Genomic DNA, 16,898 nt, shown 5'->3' with positions numbered 1-16,898 from the left:
TCAAAATCATGAGGGGTCAGGACAGGGTAGGGAGAAACTGTTGCCATTGGTGGAAGGATCGAGAGCAACCATAGGGCACAGGTTTAAAGTAATTGGCAAAAGAAGCAATGGTGGCGTAAGGAGAAACTTTTTCACGCAGTGAGTGGTTAGAATCTGGCATGCACTGCCTGCGAGTTTGAAGGAGGCAGGTTCAATTGAGACATTCAAGAGAGAATCGGATTATTATCTGAAAAGGATAAATGTGTAGAGCTACAGGGAAATGGTGGTGCAATAGCACTAGCTAAATTGCTCCTTGAAGGCCAGCATTGACACGATGGGCTGAAAGGCCTTCTATGTTGTGTCCACTCTACTATTCTATGTTCACTGAAGATTGCAGTGCTCGGTTCCATTCGGAGCTCCTCAGATATAAAAAGAGTCTGTGTCTGCATGCAGCAAAACCTGAACAACATTCAGACTGCAGCTGATAGGTAATGAGTAACGTTCATGCCACACAAATGCCAGGCATGGAGGCACAGTCTCAGGATAAGGGGCTGATCCTTTAAGCCTGAGATGAAGAGAAATTTCTTCTCTCAAAGGATTGTGAGTCTTTGGAATTTGTTGAATATATTTCAGGCTGGGAGAGACAGATTTTTGATCTCTCAGGGAAGCAAGGGGTATGGGGAACAGGTGGGAAAGTGAAGTTGAAGCCTAAGGTCAGCCATGATCGCACTGAATGGTTGAGTGGGCTCAATGAGCCATATGGTCAACTCCTGCTCTTTTTTATATTCATATGACAGAACCTAACTACCTCCCCTTGACATTCAATGGCATTACCATTGATGAGTTCCCACCTACCAACACCCTTGGTCAGGCTAGTAACTGCTTCTCTCATCAGCCATGACTCAGAGTGCACTCCTGCCTCTGAGTCAGATTATTGTGATTTTAAGCCCCATTGCACAGACCTGGGCGTATCATCCAGGATAACACTCCATTGCAGTACTGAGGGAGTGCTGCACTGTTTAAGGGGCGGAATTTTATCACCTTGTTGCACTGGGTCCGTAAAATGTGGCAAGCTGTTCAAAAGTCCATTGACTTTGGCAGGAACGGAGGATCCCGCTGATGGGAAGGGCTGTAAAATTCCGACCAAGGTGTCATCTTTTGAATGAGATGCTAATCACATCCTCATTCACTCTTTTAGATGGCTGTAAAAGATCTCAGAACGCTATTTCAAAGAAGAGCAGGGGAGTTTTCCCCAGTGTCCTGGCCAATATTTATCACTCAACCAACATCACAAAAAAAAAGGCAAAATACTGTGGATGCTGGAAACCTGAAACAAAAACAAAAAATGCTGGAAAAACTCAGCAGGTCTGACAGCATCTGTGGAGAGAGAAACAGAGATAATGTTTCGAGTCGGTATGAACGTCCTGACGTCGTGAATGGTCCTATAGAAATGCAAGTTTTTTTCTTTCCTCAGGTTGGAGCGGCTTCCTCCTTCATCAGGGATATCTTGTTTGCTTCAGAACTACCAGATGATACTCACCTCTGTCGCATTGACCCTCATCGTTGCATGGCTGCTGCAACCATTTTCCTTAGGTGTCTGGCATTGAAACACCGTGCAAAGATGTCAACAGATCTACACGTCCGCTATCATCCTTACCGTAGAGATGCTTCTGAGAAGCTCCCAATGAAGATCCTGTCTGAAAACCATCAAAAAAATTTGATTGCAGATTCCCTAATTCACAACATCTAAAGAACATGTTGGTCCATTGAAAATTTCAAGTCAGACCCACATTAAAATTCCAAGTGAAATCAGGTTTTGGTTTACTTTTAAAGTGGGAACAATTTGAGATCACTAAGGGGAAGTATGTTAATACTGGGATTATGGAACATGTTAAACTTAGGGCATTTAGTGATAGCATCAAACACAATCAGCTCTGATATAGCAGGATTAAATCTCCCTCTTCATTGCCCCAGCAATGTGTTTCAGCCCAACCTCCATAGAAGAGCATCTCCAGTGCACTGGTGTAACAGATTTCCAACCCAGTCAAAATGTGGCCACTGACCAAGTTATTACCAGTTCTGTGATTCTGCTTTCACTGAGATTAGAACTGAGACTGTCCAAACAGTTCCACTCAGTTCTACATTTTTGTTTCTCGTAACTAATTCTGTAGTTGCTCATCCTCAAGTGTCTGCTCAAATCCCTTTTTAAATTATTTCTGGGATCAGCTTCCATCATCTTTTTACAACAACAGCTTATATTTATATTGCACCTTTAATGTAATAAAACATTACAAGATACTTCAAAAGAGCATTATAAATCAAAGTATGATATCAAGCCACATAAGGGACTATTAGGTTAGATGACCAAAAGTGTGGTCAAAGATGTAGATTTTAGACTTGTCTAAAAGGAGGAGAGAGAGGTAGAGAGGCAGAATGGTGTAGCGGCAGAGGGAATTCTAGAGCTTAGGGCCTTGACAACTGAACACAATGCCACGAACAGTCGAGCAATTAAAATTCGGAATGCAAAAGAATCCAGAATTAGAGGAGTGAAGATATCTCATAGAGTTGTGGGGCTGGAGGAGATTACAGAGATAGGGAGGAGAAGGCCATGGAGATTTGAAAACAAGGAAGGTTATTTTAAAATCAAGATGTTGCATGACTGGGAGCCAATGTAGGTCATCGAACACAGGGGTGATAGAGAAATGGGACCTGGTGCAAGTTAAGACATGGGCAAGAGACTTTTGTATGACCTCAAGTTTACAGAGGGTAGAATGTGGGAGGCCAGCCAGGAGTGCATTGGAATGGTTGAAACTGGAAGTAACAAAGGCATGAATGAGGGCTTCAGCAGGAGGTGAGCTGAAATGGCACATAGAAGTAGAGCGATGTTGCGGAGGTGGATTTAGTGATGACACAAATATGAGGTTCTTAAGCAGAATGTTCCAGATCCTGACAACTTTCTGTGTGGACACAATTCTCCTCATCTCTGAATCTATGATGTATAGTTTTTGATCCACAGGCCAGAAGGAATATTTTTTTCTCTATCTACTCTTTATCAAAACCTCTCATCATCTTGAAAACATCCATCTATTAGGTCAAAGCTAAAAGCAAAATACTGCGGATGCTGCAAATTTGAAACATCTGAAATATCTATTAGGTCACCTCCTTTTCCAAGGAGAAGGTCTAACTTTTCATAACTGAAGGCCCTCATTCCAGGTAACATCCTGGAAGACCTCCCTGAACCCTTTCCAAGGTCTTAATTAAGTTTGTAATATGTAAGAAATGGATAAATCATTCAGGATAATGGTCTTACACATATATTGAAAATGATAAAGTCCTATACATATCTATGATGATCAAAACCCACACATGGGCATGTAAATTAATTTCAGTATAGATAATTGTGAAGTATTGCACTCAGGTAAGATAAATAAAGAGGTCATACTGCTTGGAGAATAAGACTAAGAATAAAGGAGAATAAGGATCTGGCGTACACATCACAAATTACAAAAGAAGTGACGCAGGTTAACAAGTCTATAAAACAAATTACTAAAGGGAAAGAATTGAAAAACAAAGAAGCTGTGTTAACCTTGTATCAAATTTTGATTAAACCACACTTGGAATACTATGAATAATTCTGGTTTCCATGTTATTTAGATTGATTATGAAGAAGAACAAGGAGCTATCTAGAATTTTAAAAAATACTTTACTGGAGAAGGGCACTTTCTCAAGAGGGATCTGACCCTTGCAAATTGGGGTGAAAAACTAGCAGGCAAAAGTGGAATTGAGTGATGGGCACCCTTTAAAGAGGGTATAGTCTAAGTGGGGAGAAGCAAAGCCAGATCTCGTTGGATGAATTACAAAGGAGCTAGAGAGTAGAATGAAGCTTGAAAAAGGGGTGTATGACATGTCAGTTTGGTAATAAAAGCTGAATATGGAAAGTTCAGAGGAGAAGAGGAAATATGAGAGACAAAGGACATTAGGAGAATAGATTGATGGTTAACATCAAAGTGAATACAAAGGTCTTCTAAAATATTTTTTTAAAGGCTTGAAACTTGTAAATGTTGATGTTCAAAGGAACTTGGATGTACTCGTATAAGGAACACGGAAAGTTAACATGCAGCTGCAGCAAGCAATTAGGCAGGCAAATGGCATGTTGGTCTTTATTGCAAAGAGATTGGAGTACAAGACTAAAGAAGTCCTGCTACAATTATATAGGGCCTTGGTGAGATCACTCCCGGAATACTGTGCGCAGTTTTGGTCTCCATATTTAAGGAAGGATACACTTGCATTGGAGACAGTACAGCGAAGGTTCTTTAGATTATTCCCTGGGATGACAGGGCTGTCCTATGATGAGAAGCTGAGTAAATTGGGTCTATATATATGGGGTTTAGAAGAATAAGAGGTGATCTCATTGAAACATTCAAGATTCTGAAGATAGCTTGACTGAGTAGACACAGAGTTTGTTTCTCTGGCTGAGGAAACACAGGGGCAGTCTTAGGATGAGCACCTGATTATTTAGCACTGAGATGAAGAGAAATTTCTTCACTCACGGGGTTGTGAATCTTCAGAATTCACTACCACAGAAGGGTTGTGGGGGCTTCATCATTTAATACATTTAAGGCTGAGATAGACAGAATTTTGGTCTCTCAGAGAATCAAGGGAAATGAGAAGCGGGCAGTAAAGTGGAGTTGAAGCCTGATATCAGACATCATTTTATTTAATGGCAGAGTAGGCTTGTTGGACCATATAGTCTACTCCTGGTCCTATTTCATTTTTTTCCATTTACGGGATGTGGACGTCACTGGCTAGGCCAGCATTTATTGCCCATCCTTAATTGCTCTTGAGGAGGTGGTGGTGAGTTGCCATCTTGAACCGCTGCAGAAAAAATGTTGTCAGAGGAATGGTGGGTCAATTAGAAACAATATTGGAGAAATATTGGTAGAGGTAGCGGCATAACTGAAGTGTCAAATGAGTACTTTGCATTGGCGTTTACCAAGATCAAAGCTATGGTAAACTAGGTGGTTTTCGGAACACTGGATACTTAAAGTGGGTAGGTCACTTGGTCTAAATGGGATACATCCTAGGATATTGGGGAATTACGGGTAGAAATTATAGGTGTTCTGAACACAGTCTTCCAATCCTCCTCAGATACAAGGATGGTGCCAGAGGGTTGTAAATGTTACGTGCTTGCTGGTTTTGGTGGGGTCTTACAGTTGCGGTGTTTGTGATCTTAGTGTTTCAATTTTTTTTCAATAGTGGCTGCCTGGATCAACTCGTAGAGTTTTTCTCGCTTTAGAGCAATGTTCTATGGTCTCGGAACCGTTGAGTCCCAGCTCTCATTGGGTGTTTAAAGCTGCCTACTCAGTTGCAATTAATTTTTAATTAATTATTTTTTTTTGTTGAGAGCATGCTCAGCTGCCATGCTTTCAGGCACCAACTCGGGAATCGGGTTTCTCGGGCTGCGATTTAAACAGCAATTTCTAAACCCTGCAGTATTTAACATTTTTCAGGTTAGCTATGATCATAGAGGTCTACAGCACAGAAAAAGGCCCTTTGGTCCATCAAGTCTGTGCAGGTCAAGCAAGTACCTAACTATTCTAATCCCATTTTCCAGCACTAAGCCCATAGCATTGTATGTCATGGCATCGCAAGTGCGCATCCAAATACGCCTTAAATGTTAAGAGGGTTTCTGCCTCTACCACCCTTTCAGGCAGTGAGTTCCAGACTTCCACCACCCTCTGGGTGAAAAAATTCTTCCTCACATCCCCTCTAAATCTCCTGCCCCTTACCTTAAATCTATGCCCCCTGGTTATTGATCCCTCCACCAAGGGGAAAAGCTCCTTCCTGTCTACCCTATCTATGCCCCTCATAATTTTATACATCTCAATCTTGTCCCCCCTCAATCTCCTCTGCTCTAGGGAAAATAACCCCAGTCTATCCAATCTCTCCTCATAACTAAAACTCTCCAGCCCAGGCAACATCCTGGTAAATCTCCTCTGCACTCTCTCTAGTGCAATCACATCCTTCCTATAATGCGGATTCCAGAACTGCATGCAATACTCTAGCTGTGGCCTAACCGGCCTTTTATACAGTTCCAGCATAACCGCCCTGCGGTTATGCCTCAGCTAATAAAGGCAAGTATCCCATTTGTCTTCTTAACCACATTAACTACCTGTCCCACTATCTTAAAGAACTGGTAGACATGCACAACAAGATCCCTCTGATCCTCGGTACTTCCCAGAGTCCTACCATTCATTGTGTATTCCCGTGCCTTATTTGGCCTGCCCAAGTGCATCACCTCACACTTATCCAGATTAAATTTCATTTGCCACTGATTAGCCCATCTGACCAGCCCGTCTATATCCTCCTGTAATCTAAGGCTATCCTCCTCACTATTTACCAACCCACCAATTTTCGTGTCATCCCCGAACTTACTGATCAACCCTCCTACATTCAAGTCTAAATTGTTTATATATACCACAAACAGCAAGGGACCCAACACTGATCCTTGTGGAACCACAGTGGACACAGGTATCAGTCACAAAAACACCCCTTGACAATCACCCTCTGTTTCCTGCCACTCAGCCAATTCTGGATCCAATTTGCCAAATTGCCTTGGATCCCATGGGCTCTTACCTTCGTTATCAGTGTCCTATGTGGGACCTTATCAAAAGCCTTGCTGAAGTCCAAGTAGACTACGTCAAATGCATTGCCCTCATCTACACACCTGGTCACATCTTCGAAAAATGTAATCAAATTGATCAGACATTACCTCTCCTCAACAAAACCATGCTGACTGTCCTTGATTAATCCCTGCCTCTCCAAGTGTAGATTAATTTTGTCCCTCAGAATTGCTTCCAATAGTTTCCCCACCACTGAGATTAGACTCTCTGGCCTGTGGTTCCCTGGTTTATCACTTCCTCCCTTCTTGAATAACGGTATCACGTTGGTTGTCCTCCAGTCCTCTGGCACCTCTCCTGTGGCCAGAGAGGTATTGAAAATTATTGACAGTGCCGCTGATTTCTCCTCCCTTGCCTCACTCAACAGTCTGGGATACATTTCATCTGGGCCTGGAGATTTATCTACTTTTAAGCCTGCCAGACCACTTAGAACCTCCTCCCTTTCTATGCTAATTTCTTTAATTATATCAGTCCTTCTGCCTGTTTTCCCTGTCACTTGTGAACACCAACACAAAGTATTCATTTAGAACCCTACCTACATCTCCCGGCTCCACACACAAATTACCACTATGGTCCTTAATGGGCCCTACTATTATCCTCTTACTCTTAATGTACTTGTAAAATAACTGGATTTTCCTTTATTTTACCCACCAATGCTTTTTCATGCCCCCTTTTCGCTCTCCTAATTTTCTTTTTAAGTTCCCCTCTACACATTCTATACTCCTTTAGGGCTTCCACTGTTTTGAGCCCTCGGTATCTGCCATAAGCCTCCCTTTTTCTCTTTATCCAATCCTGTATATCCCTCGACATCCAGGGATCCTTGAATTTGCTGGTCCCACCCTTTATCTTTAATGGAATACGTTGGCCCTGTACTGTCCCTATTTCCTTCTTGAATGAGTCCCACTGCTCTGACGCAGATTTACCTAAAAGTAGCTGCTCCCAGTCCACTCTGGCCAAATCATATCTTATTAAAATCGGCCTTCCCCCAGTTTAGAACTCTGATTTCTGGCCCACCCTTGTCCTTTTCCATAACAACTGTGAATCTAATGGAGTTATGATCACTATCTACAAAGTGCTCCCCCATTGATACCTCTACCACTTGCCCGGCTTCATTTCCTAACCCAGTTAATGTTGGGGAAGTTGAAATCCCCCACTCTTACTACCCTATTATTTTTATACTTCTCTGAAATTTGCCTACATATCTGTTCTTCTATTTCTCTCTGATTGTTTGGCAGCCTATACTACATTCCCAGCAATGTGATTGCTCCTTTTTTGTTTTTAAGTTCTACCCACATGGCTTCATTTGAGGAGCCTTCTAAGATGTAGTTCCTCCTTACAGCTGTAATTGATTCCTTGATCAATATTGCAATACCCCCTCTTTTTTTACCTGCTTCTCTGTCTCGCCTGATGACCCTATATATCCTGGAATATTGAGCTGCCCCTCTCTCAGCCATGCCTCTGTGACAGCAATGACATCACACTTCCATGTGTTAATTTGTGCCCTCAACTCATCTGCTTATTCTTCAGACTCCTTGCATTAAAATAAATACCATCCAACCTTGCCAAACTCCCTTGTGCCTTAACTGGCCTATAATTTCTATGCCTTCCAGACTCACTTGCTCTCTCTTCTAATTTTGGCTGTGCATCTCCCCCTGCTGAACATCCTGTCAGGATCTCAAGCCCCTGCCAAGTTGGTTTAAACCTTCCCCAACAGCATTAGCAAACCTCCCCGCAAGAATGTTGGTCCCATTCCAGTTCAGGTGCACCCTGTCCACCTTGTACAGGTCCCACTGCTCCCAGAAACAGTCCCAATGTCCCCGAAATCTAAAGCCCTCCCTCCTGCACCATCTCTCCAGCCACACATTCATCTAGACTAACCTCCTATTTCTATACTCAGTAGCACGTGGCCCCGGAAGTAACCCAGAGATTACTACCTTTGAGGTCCTGTTTTTAATCTGCTTCCTAGCTCCCTAAATTCTGCTTGCAGGACCTCATCCCTCTTTCTACCTATGTCGTTGGTACCAATATGTACCACGATCCCTGTCTGTTTGCTCTCTTCCTTTAGAATGCCCTGCAGCTGTTCAGTGACATCCTTGACTCTGGCACCAGGGAGGCAACATACCATCCTGGAGTCACGTCTACAGCCGCAGAAACTCCTGTCTGTTCCCCTTACTATCGAGTCTCCTACCATTATTGCTTTTCCCCTCTTTTTCCCCCTCCACTGTGTAACGGAGCCACTCACAGTGCCATGAGCATGGCTGCACTCCTCAGAAGAACCGTCACTCTCACCATTTTCCAACATGGGAAAACAGTTCTTGTGCGAGATGCACCCTGGGGATTTCCTGGATACCTGCCTGACACCTTTCTTCTGACTGATGGTCACCCATTCCCTCTCTGCCTGAACTTTGGTGACCACGTCTAAAAACGTGTTATCCATGTAACTCTCAGCTTCGCAGATGCATTTCAGTACCTCCAGCTGCCGCTCAAGCTCTGAAACCCGGAACTCAAGTAGCTGCAGCTGTTGGCACTTGCTGCACACATGGTTGGTTAGAGTTCAAGGAGCATCTAGGACTTCCCACATCTTGCAGGTGATACATAACACAGGTCTGAGCCGCCCTGCCATGCCTCTAGTTGAAAAATACCTATGTCCAGGAATTTAAAATTTTTAGCTCACCCCTGCTGGTCCTACAGACTCTGCACAACCTGGGTATTGAAGCTGGACTTCCATAGGATTCAAAGGAGTCTTCTGCTGCACTGAGGAATTTAATTTCTACCTTCAGCTTCCACACCTTTCTTTGACACTTCTCTCTGGCGATTTCCTTCTGCAGCTTGGCTTCTTGAGCTTTTCTTCATGTCAAAATGTTTCTTTGATTTTTCCTTCAGTTTTCCAGGATTTTAAATTTCATCTTAAATCTTTATGATGTTTTGAATTGTTTCATTTGCTGCCACCATGTGCTGGGGGTAATTTGGTAGGTCTTATTAAGATATTTGTAGTCTGAGGTAGTTGAACAGTAAGTAGTTATTAACTCCTAAAAACTATATACTTAGGTACAGGAAAGGTCCAAGCTAGGAGCTGTCTCCATGCTTGCTTCTACACACGACTCTGTCCAACACTACACTGACGTCTAGGTCCAACTCTTACCTGTACTCTTACCTCAGTGTGTGGACAGTACTGTACTCAGTCCCACATTAACTCTTTAAGTGCCAGGCCCTTAAACTACAAAATGGTCTGGTCGACTCTGACAAAACTGAAATGAGCTGTAGAATTGTCCAGCTCACAATCTCTGCTCTAATGTTCTCTTCAGCTTTCTGTCCTTTTCTAACTGCATTGCAAACACAGCTCCTTGTAAAAATGCTTTCTCTGTTCTTACCCAGCTGCAGTTCCTCTTTGTCTCTACCCTGGCTTCTGAATCTTATCTTCCTTCCTGTTGGTACTCCTTCCAGGTCAAGGATCTCCAGGCCACATGAACTAGCATATTATTAAAGAAAATTCTAATTAATCCCTTTCTAACTGATGCAAACTCTCAAGAGTTCTTTTCAAACATCCTTCAAAAGATTACAGATTCCAGATATTTTCAAGAATTTACTAATTTTTCTTATGATACTGTTTCCAGGTCAAAGGTCATCACAATATTTACATTCTTCGGCTATAGTTCAATGAAAACTAAGAGAGGAATCTGAATTCGCACTGAATTGTTGTGATTCAGAGTGAGTTTGTGGGAACGGATATCATGGTGTTACCATGTTGCAGTTTGCGGAGGAGTTAATTTGATCCTTGTCCTCAGACCACCTGGTAACTCCAGGTGCAGGTTCTGGAATTAAAGGAGCTGAGTTGTGAAAGTGTCAAATGTTACAGCCAACTTGTATAATTGTGGAGATTCACAAGCATCCATTATGTGATTCTGTTCTATGGGGGATCATTTTCCTTTGGGTGGGAGCCTCATCTGCTGGAGGCACCCACCTGAGATTCAGGCCTGTGCCCATGATTATCTAGTGACCAGGGAAGGAAATCTGCTGTCCTTACCTGGTCTGGCCCACATGTGACTCCAGACCCACAGCAATGTGGTTGACTCTTAAATGCCCTCTGAAATGGCCTAGCAAGCCATTCAGTTGTGTCAAACTGCCACGAAAATGTCAATAAGGAATGAAACCAGATGGACCACCTGGCATCAACCTAGGCACTGGAAACAACAACGGCAGTCGCAGCCCTATCAACCCTGCAAAGTCCTCCTAACTAACCAGGGGATTTGTGCAAAAATTGGGAGAGCTGTCCCACAGAATAGTCAAGCAACAACCTGACAGAGTCATACTCACTGAATCGTACATTACAGACAATGTTCCAGACACCACCATCACTACCCTTGAGTGTGTCCTGTCCCATCGACAGGGCAAACCCCCAGAGGTGGCGGCACAGTGGTATACAGTTGGGAGTGAGTTACCCTGGGAGTCATTAATATTGATGGCGGACCCCATGAAGTCTTATGGCATCAGGTCGAACATGGGCAAGGAAAGATCTTGCCGATTACCACCTACCGCCCTCCCTCAGCTGATGAATCAGTACTCCTCCATGTTGAACACCACTTGGAGGAAGCACTGAGAGTGGCAAGTGCACAGAATATACTCTGGGTTGGGGACTTCATTGTCCATCACCAAAAGTGGCTCGGTAGCACCACTACTGACCGAGCTGGCTGAGTCCTAAGTGACATAGCTGCTAGACTGAGTGTGTGGCAGGTGGTGAGGGAACCAACAAGAGGGAAAAACATCCTTGACCTCATCCTCACCAACCTGCCTGCTGCAAATGCATCTGTCCATGACAGTGTCAGTAGCAGTGACCACCACACAGTCCTTGTGGAGACGAAGTCCTGGCTTCACATTGAGGATACCCTCCATTGTGTTGTGTGGCACTACCACCGTGCTAAATGGGATAGTTTTCGAACAGATCTAGCAACGCAAGACTAGGCAACCATGAGGCGCTGTGGGCCATCAGCAGCAGCAGCAGAATTGTACTCGAACACAATCTGTAACCTCAAGATCCGGCATATCCTCCACTCCACCATTATCATCAAGCCTGAGGATCAAATATTGTTCAATCAAAGGAGCGAGAGGGCATGCCAGGAGCAGCGCCAGAAATACCAAAAAATGAAGTGTCAACCTGGTGAAGCAACACAAGACTACTTGCATGCCAAACAGCATAAGCAGCAAGTGATGGACCGAGCTAAGTGACCCCAAAACCAACAGATTAGATCTAGGCACTGCAGTCCTGCCGCATCCAGCCGTGAATGGTTGTGGATAACTAAACAACTCACAGGAGGACAAGGGTCCACAAATATCCCCATCCTCAATGATGGTGGAACCCAGCACATCAGTGCAAAAGACAAAATTTGAAGCATTTGCTACAATCTTTGGCCAGAAGTGCGGAGTGGATGATCCATCTTGGCCTCCTCCGGAGGTCCCCAGCATCACAGATGCCAGTCCTCAGCCAATTCGAGTCACTCCATGTGATATCAAGAAATGGCTGAAGGCACTGGATACTGCAAATATTCTGGCAATAAAGCTGAAGACTTGTGCTCCAGAATTTGCTGCACCCCTAGCCAAGCTGTTCCAGTGCAGCTACAACACTGGCATCTACCCAGCTATGTGGAAAATTGCTCAGGTACGCCCCGTACACAAACAGCAGGACAAATCCAACCTGTCCAATTACCGTCCCATCAGACTACTCTTGATCATCAGTAAAGTGATGGAAGGGGTCATCAACAGTGCTATCAAGCAGCACTTGCTTAACAATAACTTCACAGTCGCTCACTTTGAGTTCCACCAGAGGCACTCAGCTCCTGACCTCATTACTGCCTTGGTTCAAACATGGACAAAAGAGCTGAACTCTGGAAGTGAGTTGAGAGTGACTGCCCTTGACATCAAGGCTGCATTTGACTAACTGTGGAATGGGAACACCACCATCTTACAAGTTCCCCTCCACTCTACACACCATCCTGACTTGGAAATATATCGCCATTCCTTTATTAATGCTGGGTCAAAATCCTGGAACTCCCTCCCTAACAGCACTGTGGGTGTACCTACACTACATGGACTGTAGCAGTTCAAGAAGGTGGCTCACCACCACCTTCTCAAGGGCAATTAGTAATAAATGCTAGCCTAGCCAGTGACACCTACATCCCGTGATTGAATAAAAAAGGAAAAAAAAAAATCTGCCAGGTTAAATTCAACCTCCAATATACTTAGATGAGAAATTGGAAAATTGTCCTTTTAGAGCTCTATACACAAAAGGCAGGAATATAGGACGGGGTTAGACCACTTAGCACTCCAAGCCTGTTCCAGGAGAGAGGCAGAGTAAAAATGCACTAAACAGGAAAGTGTATTTGTACTGCCTCATGATTACAGGCCTATTACAGTCGTGAGGTTTGTTTTTATTTTATTACTGTTATAGAGTTGACTTTCCAGGCAACTTTTCTTGGTGGAAACATTGAACTTAATTTTCAAGACAGCAGCAGCAGCTCCATGTGTTCATCAAACTCCATGATTACAGAAGAATTCTCTCCTGGATGTTCCCCATGATACAAACTGATTGGTTTACACAGATCGTGTGATTTTACAACACAGGATTATTCTTAAAGCTGCAGTCCTACATTTATCAAAACTATAATTACTACAATTACAATCCCAGGAAAGCAAAACCTGAATTGCCCCAACTAGCACGATACACCTCGATGTTCCACTATTATGGATTCTGAGACTTCCAATGGAAGTGTTCTTTTTGTCAAAGCCTCAGTTTGAGTTGTCACTGAACATTCACTTGACAGAAGGTCGTGGTTATTGGTATTTACCAATGATTCTTTATGGGTTCAGCTGGGGGTCAGTGTCTGATCTGCCTCAAATAAACTAACAGCAGAAAATACAGAATAATGTAGTGGGACAGCACTGCTTGTTACAAAATATTTACAGCACGGAATTAGACCCTTCAGCCTATCAGGTGTTTATGCTATACATGGTCCCACTCCCAACCCCCTTCACTGAACCTCTATCAATACATCCTTATAATAGTTAAATTCATGGAGGGGGCAACTTCATAGAACGAGTCATAAAGTGTCGGAAGACAATTGCATATTTCGGGGACCCCCCACCTGAACTCCAAGTGTCAGGCAACACAATGTATTTTCCCCCTTCCAATAGTGTCCTTGCTCAGCTCCTGCAGTCAGTGGCTCTTCTCTGGATTACAATTCCATGGTCACCAGTCTGTAACAGGCTCAGATGGGCATCCTTCAATCATGAGGCCAAACAGTGAGTGTCAACAGGTATTTGAGCACATAGGGCACCACAGGTGAGTCCCCATTTTTAGTGGGGATATTGGGGCGGTGCAGGCCAATATCAGGCGGGAGCAAGGGAGCTGGGGTATGGTTTACAATCCAATGGGGCCCTGTGCCATGTCTCAGAGCCCCTCTCAAAGTTGCGCGTGCAAGTGTATAAACACAGCACTTCTCAGACACTCTTGGTGATCTGTACAGACTGACTGAGGAACAGTTGCTGACATCCACACAGTCAACCTCGAGCCTTTCACACTTATGTTATTGCTTCATGCTCAAATGTACTTAATCATACCAGGTTTGATTAAGTAGTTGACGGAGAACAATACTGAATGAATCATTGGATCCTGAACACTGAGTCTCTCATTCCTCTATTTCAATTGCTCTACTTCAAACTGTTGGCGCGAGGCACCGCCCAGGTGCAAATATTTTCTGTTCAACTCAACCCGACACAACTTCATAAACAGAGAGTGATACACGCAACGTACTGTCCCTGTCCCTGTCACTCAAGCAGATCTCAGTGAATATATAAAGATATTGGGCGGTGGAGATGACAGAAATTAATGAACCTGTGCAGCAAAATAATCTTAAACAAAAACAGAAAATGCTGGAAAACCTTAAAACCCGGTAATGCGTCATGCAACATCATTGTACAAACAGGTTATAAATCACATTAACGTGGCCAGGGAAGGAATTTGATACAAACATGATTGGTGTTCATACATTAATAACACACAGCATCATTTCCAGACTTATATAATAATTTGTTACAATGCCCTTCCCTTTAGAATCATCCTCAACAAGGGATTGAATTATTTTTCAGTGAAGCTTTATTTAAACCAGGTTTGCTCTTAATTAACTCCTGTCTTTCTAGATCTAGGTGAGCATTAACGTGATCCTATATTATGACCTCTAGCAGTTTGACCACTCTGATATGTGCATGCTTGCTTGTGTGTGAATTCCTGTGTGTGTGTGCTGTATGCAAGCATGTGCTGTGTGTGTTGGGTGTATGTGTGCTGTGTGTGTTGTGTGTATGTGTGCTGTGTGTGTTGTGTGTATGTGTGCTGTGTGTGTTGTGTGTATATGTGCTGTGTGTGTTTGCATGGACATTGACTGGGGAGGAAATTGAATTTGTTGTGATGCCCTTCCGAGTTGACCAGCCCACTTCCACCACTGCTTGAATGACTGGAGGATATTCAGTGCTGTTCAGTGTCCCAACTAGACGGGACTAACTTAGGAAACCATTGGAGAAATTGGGGGAACAAGAGCAACAGGGATTCTGGATGTGAGTAACGGGGAGGAAGAGCTGAGTCCTGCTTGAACAATTAAACAGAACATGGTTATATTCAGCAGCCAGTATCTGTGGATACTCAAGGTCAGAGAAATTCTGTTCAGGAATTTTGTTTAATCTTTGATTATTCTTTCAAGACCCCTAGAGAGACTAAGATGAATGTGTTGGTAATGCAAATGGGACCGACCTGTCTCTGTGCAGAGCTTTCTATCATTCACCAATAATCAGTTTTCACCAGTGTTTAACAGTTTGCAATATTAGACAGTCAGCGCCACCTGGTGGTGTTCTGAACACAAAAACAACAAAATATTTCCGGTCCTTTGGTCGAAGGGTCATGAGGACTCGAAGCATCAACTCTTTTCTTCTCCGCCGATGCTGCCAGACCTGCTGAGTTTTTCCAGGTAATTCTGCTTTTGTTTTGGATTTCCAGCATCCGCAGTTTTTTTGTTTTTATTTCCTGTCCTTCACTGGGAAAGAGCAGGGTTATTTTCCAGAGATAAAAGCAAGATACTGCGGATGCTGGAAATTTGAAACAAAAACAAAAATAGCAGGAAAAACTCAGCAGGTCTGACAGCATCTGTGGAGTGGAAGACAGAGTTAACGTTTCGAGTCCGCTTGACTCTTCATCAGAGCACATAGATCTAATAGATCTGTTCTAATGAAGAGTCATACGGACTCGAAATGTTAACTCTCACACCCCCTCAGGGGCTTTACGCAGGGATTGTTCCCTCCGGGACACCCAGGTCCACTCCTCCATCACCCCCTACACCTCAACCCCCTCTCACGGCACCTTCCCATGCAACCGCAGAAGGTGTAACACCTGCCCCTTTACTTCCCCTCTCCTCACCATCCAAGGGCCTAAACACTCCTTTCAAGTGAAGACGTGCTTCACTTGCACTTCCCTCAATTTATTCTACTGCATTCGCTGTTCCCAATGTGGTCTCCTCTACCAAACGCAGACTGGGTGACCACTTTGCGGAACACCTTCGGTCTGTCCGCAAGCATGACCCAGACCTCCCTGTCACTTGCCATTTCAACACACCACCCTGCTCCCATGCCCACATGTCCATCCTTGGCCTGCTGCAATGTTCCAGTGAAGCTCAACGCAAATTGGAGGAACAGCACTTCATCTTTCGACCAGGCACTTTACAGTCTTCCGGACTGAATATTGAGTTCAACAATTTCAGATCATGAACTCTCTCCTCCATCCCCACCCCCTTTCCAATCCCCCTTTTTCCAATAATTTATAATATTTTCTTACAAATATATTTTTCTTTTTCCACCTATTTTTAAATTTGTTTCAATCTATTGTTTCATCTCCACCTTTTAGCCCATATCGCTCCCTTCCTCCCACCCTACCCCCACTAGGGCCATCTGCCACTAGCTTGTCCTGCTTGCTACCCTTACTCTCCCCATTAGTTCATCCTTTAGATAATATCACCACCGTCAACACCCCTTTGTCCTTTTGTCTATGACATCTTTGGCAGTCTCTTCTTGGCCTCCACCTATCACCGGCCTCCTATCAAGCTCTACCTGCCCCCCACCCCCCACCACCAGCTTATATTTCATGTCATTTCTATATTTTTTAGTTCTGATGAAGGGTCATATGGACTCGAAACATCAACTGTATCC

At 43.7% G+C, this 16,898-nt stretch overlaps 1 protein-coding gene across 1 annotated transcript in view; it reads left to right on the top strand.

The window, feature by feature from the left end:
- LOC121282409 (inositol 1,4,5-triphosphate receptor associated 2) overlaps positions 1-3,608 on the top strand; it is a 74,907-nt gene extending 71,299 nt beyond the window's left edge. Inside the window, exon 13 of the mRNA XM_041196125.1 lies at positions 1,454-3,608. Within this exon, the coding sequence (XP_041052059.1) occupies positions 1,454-1,586 (133 nt within the window). The 3' untranslated portion in view covers positions 1,587-3,608. The remainder of the gene's footprint in view (positions 1-1,453) is intronic.
- Positions 3,609-16,898: the final 13,290 nt, after the last annotated feature.

The sequence above is a fragment of the Carcharodon carcharias genome, chromosome 9, assembly GCF_017639515.1.
Source record: "Carcharodon carcharias isolate sCarCar2 chromosome 9, sCarCar2.pri, whole genome shotgun sequence".
Lineage (NCBI taxonomy): Eukaryota > Metazoa > Chordata > Chondrichthyes > Lamniformes > Lamnidae > Carcharodon > Carcharodon carcharias.
This window is presented reverse-complemented; position numbering and strand designations above follow the sequence as displayed.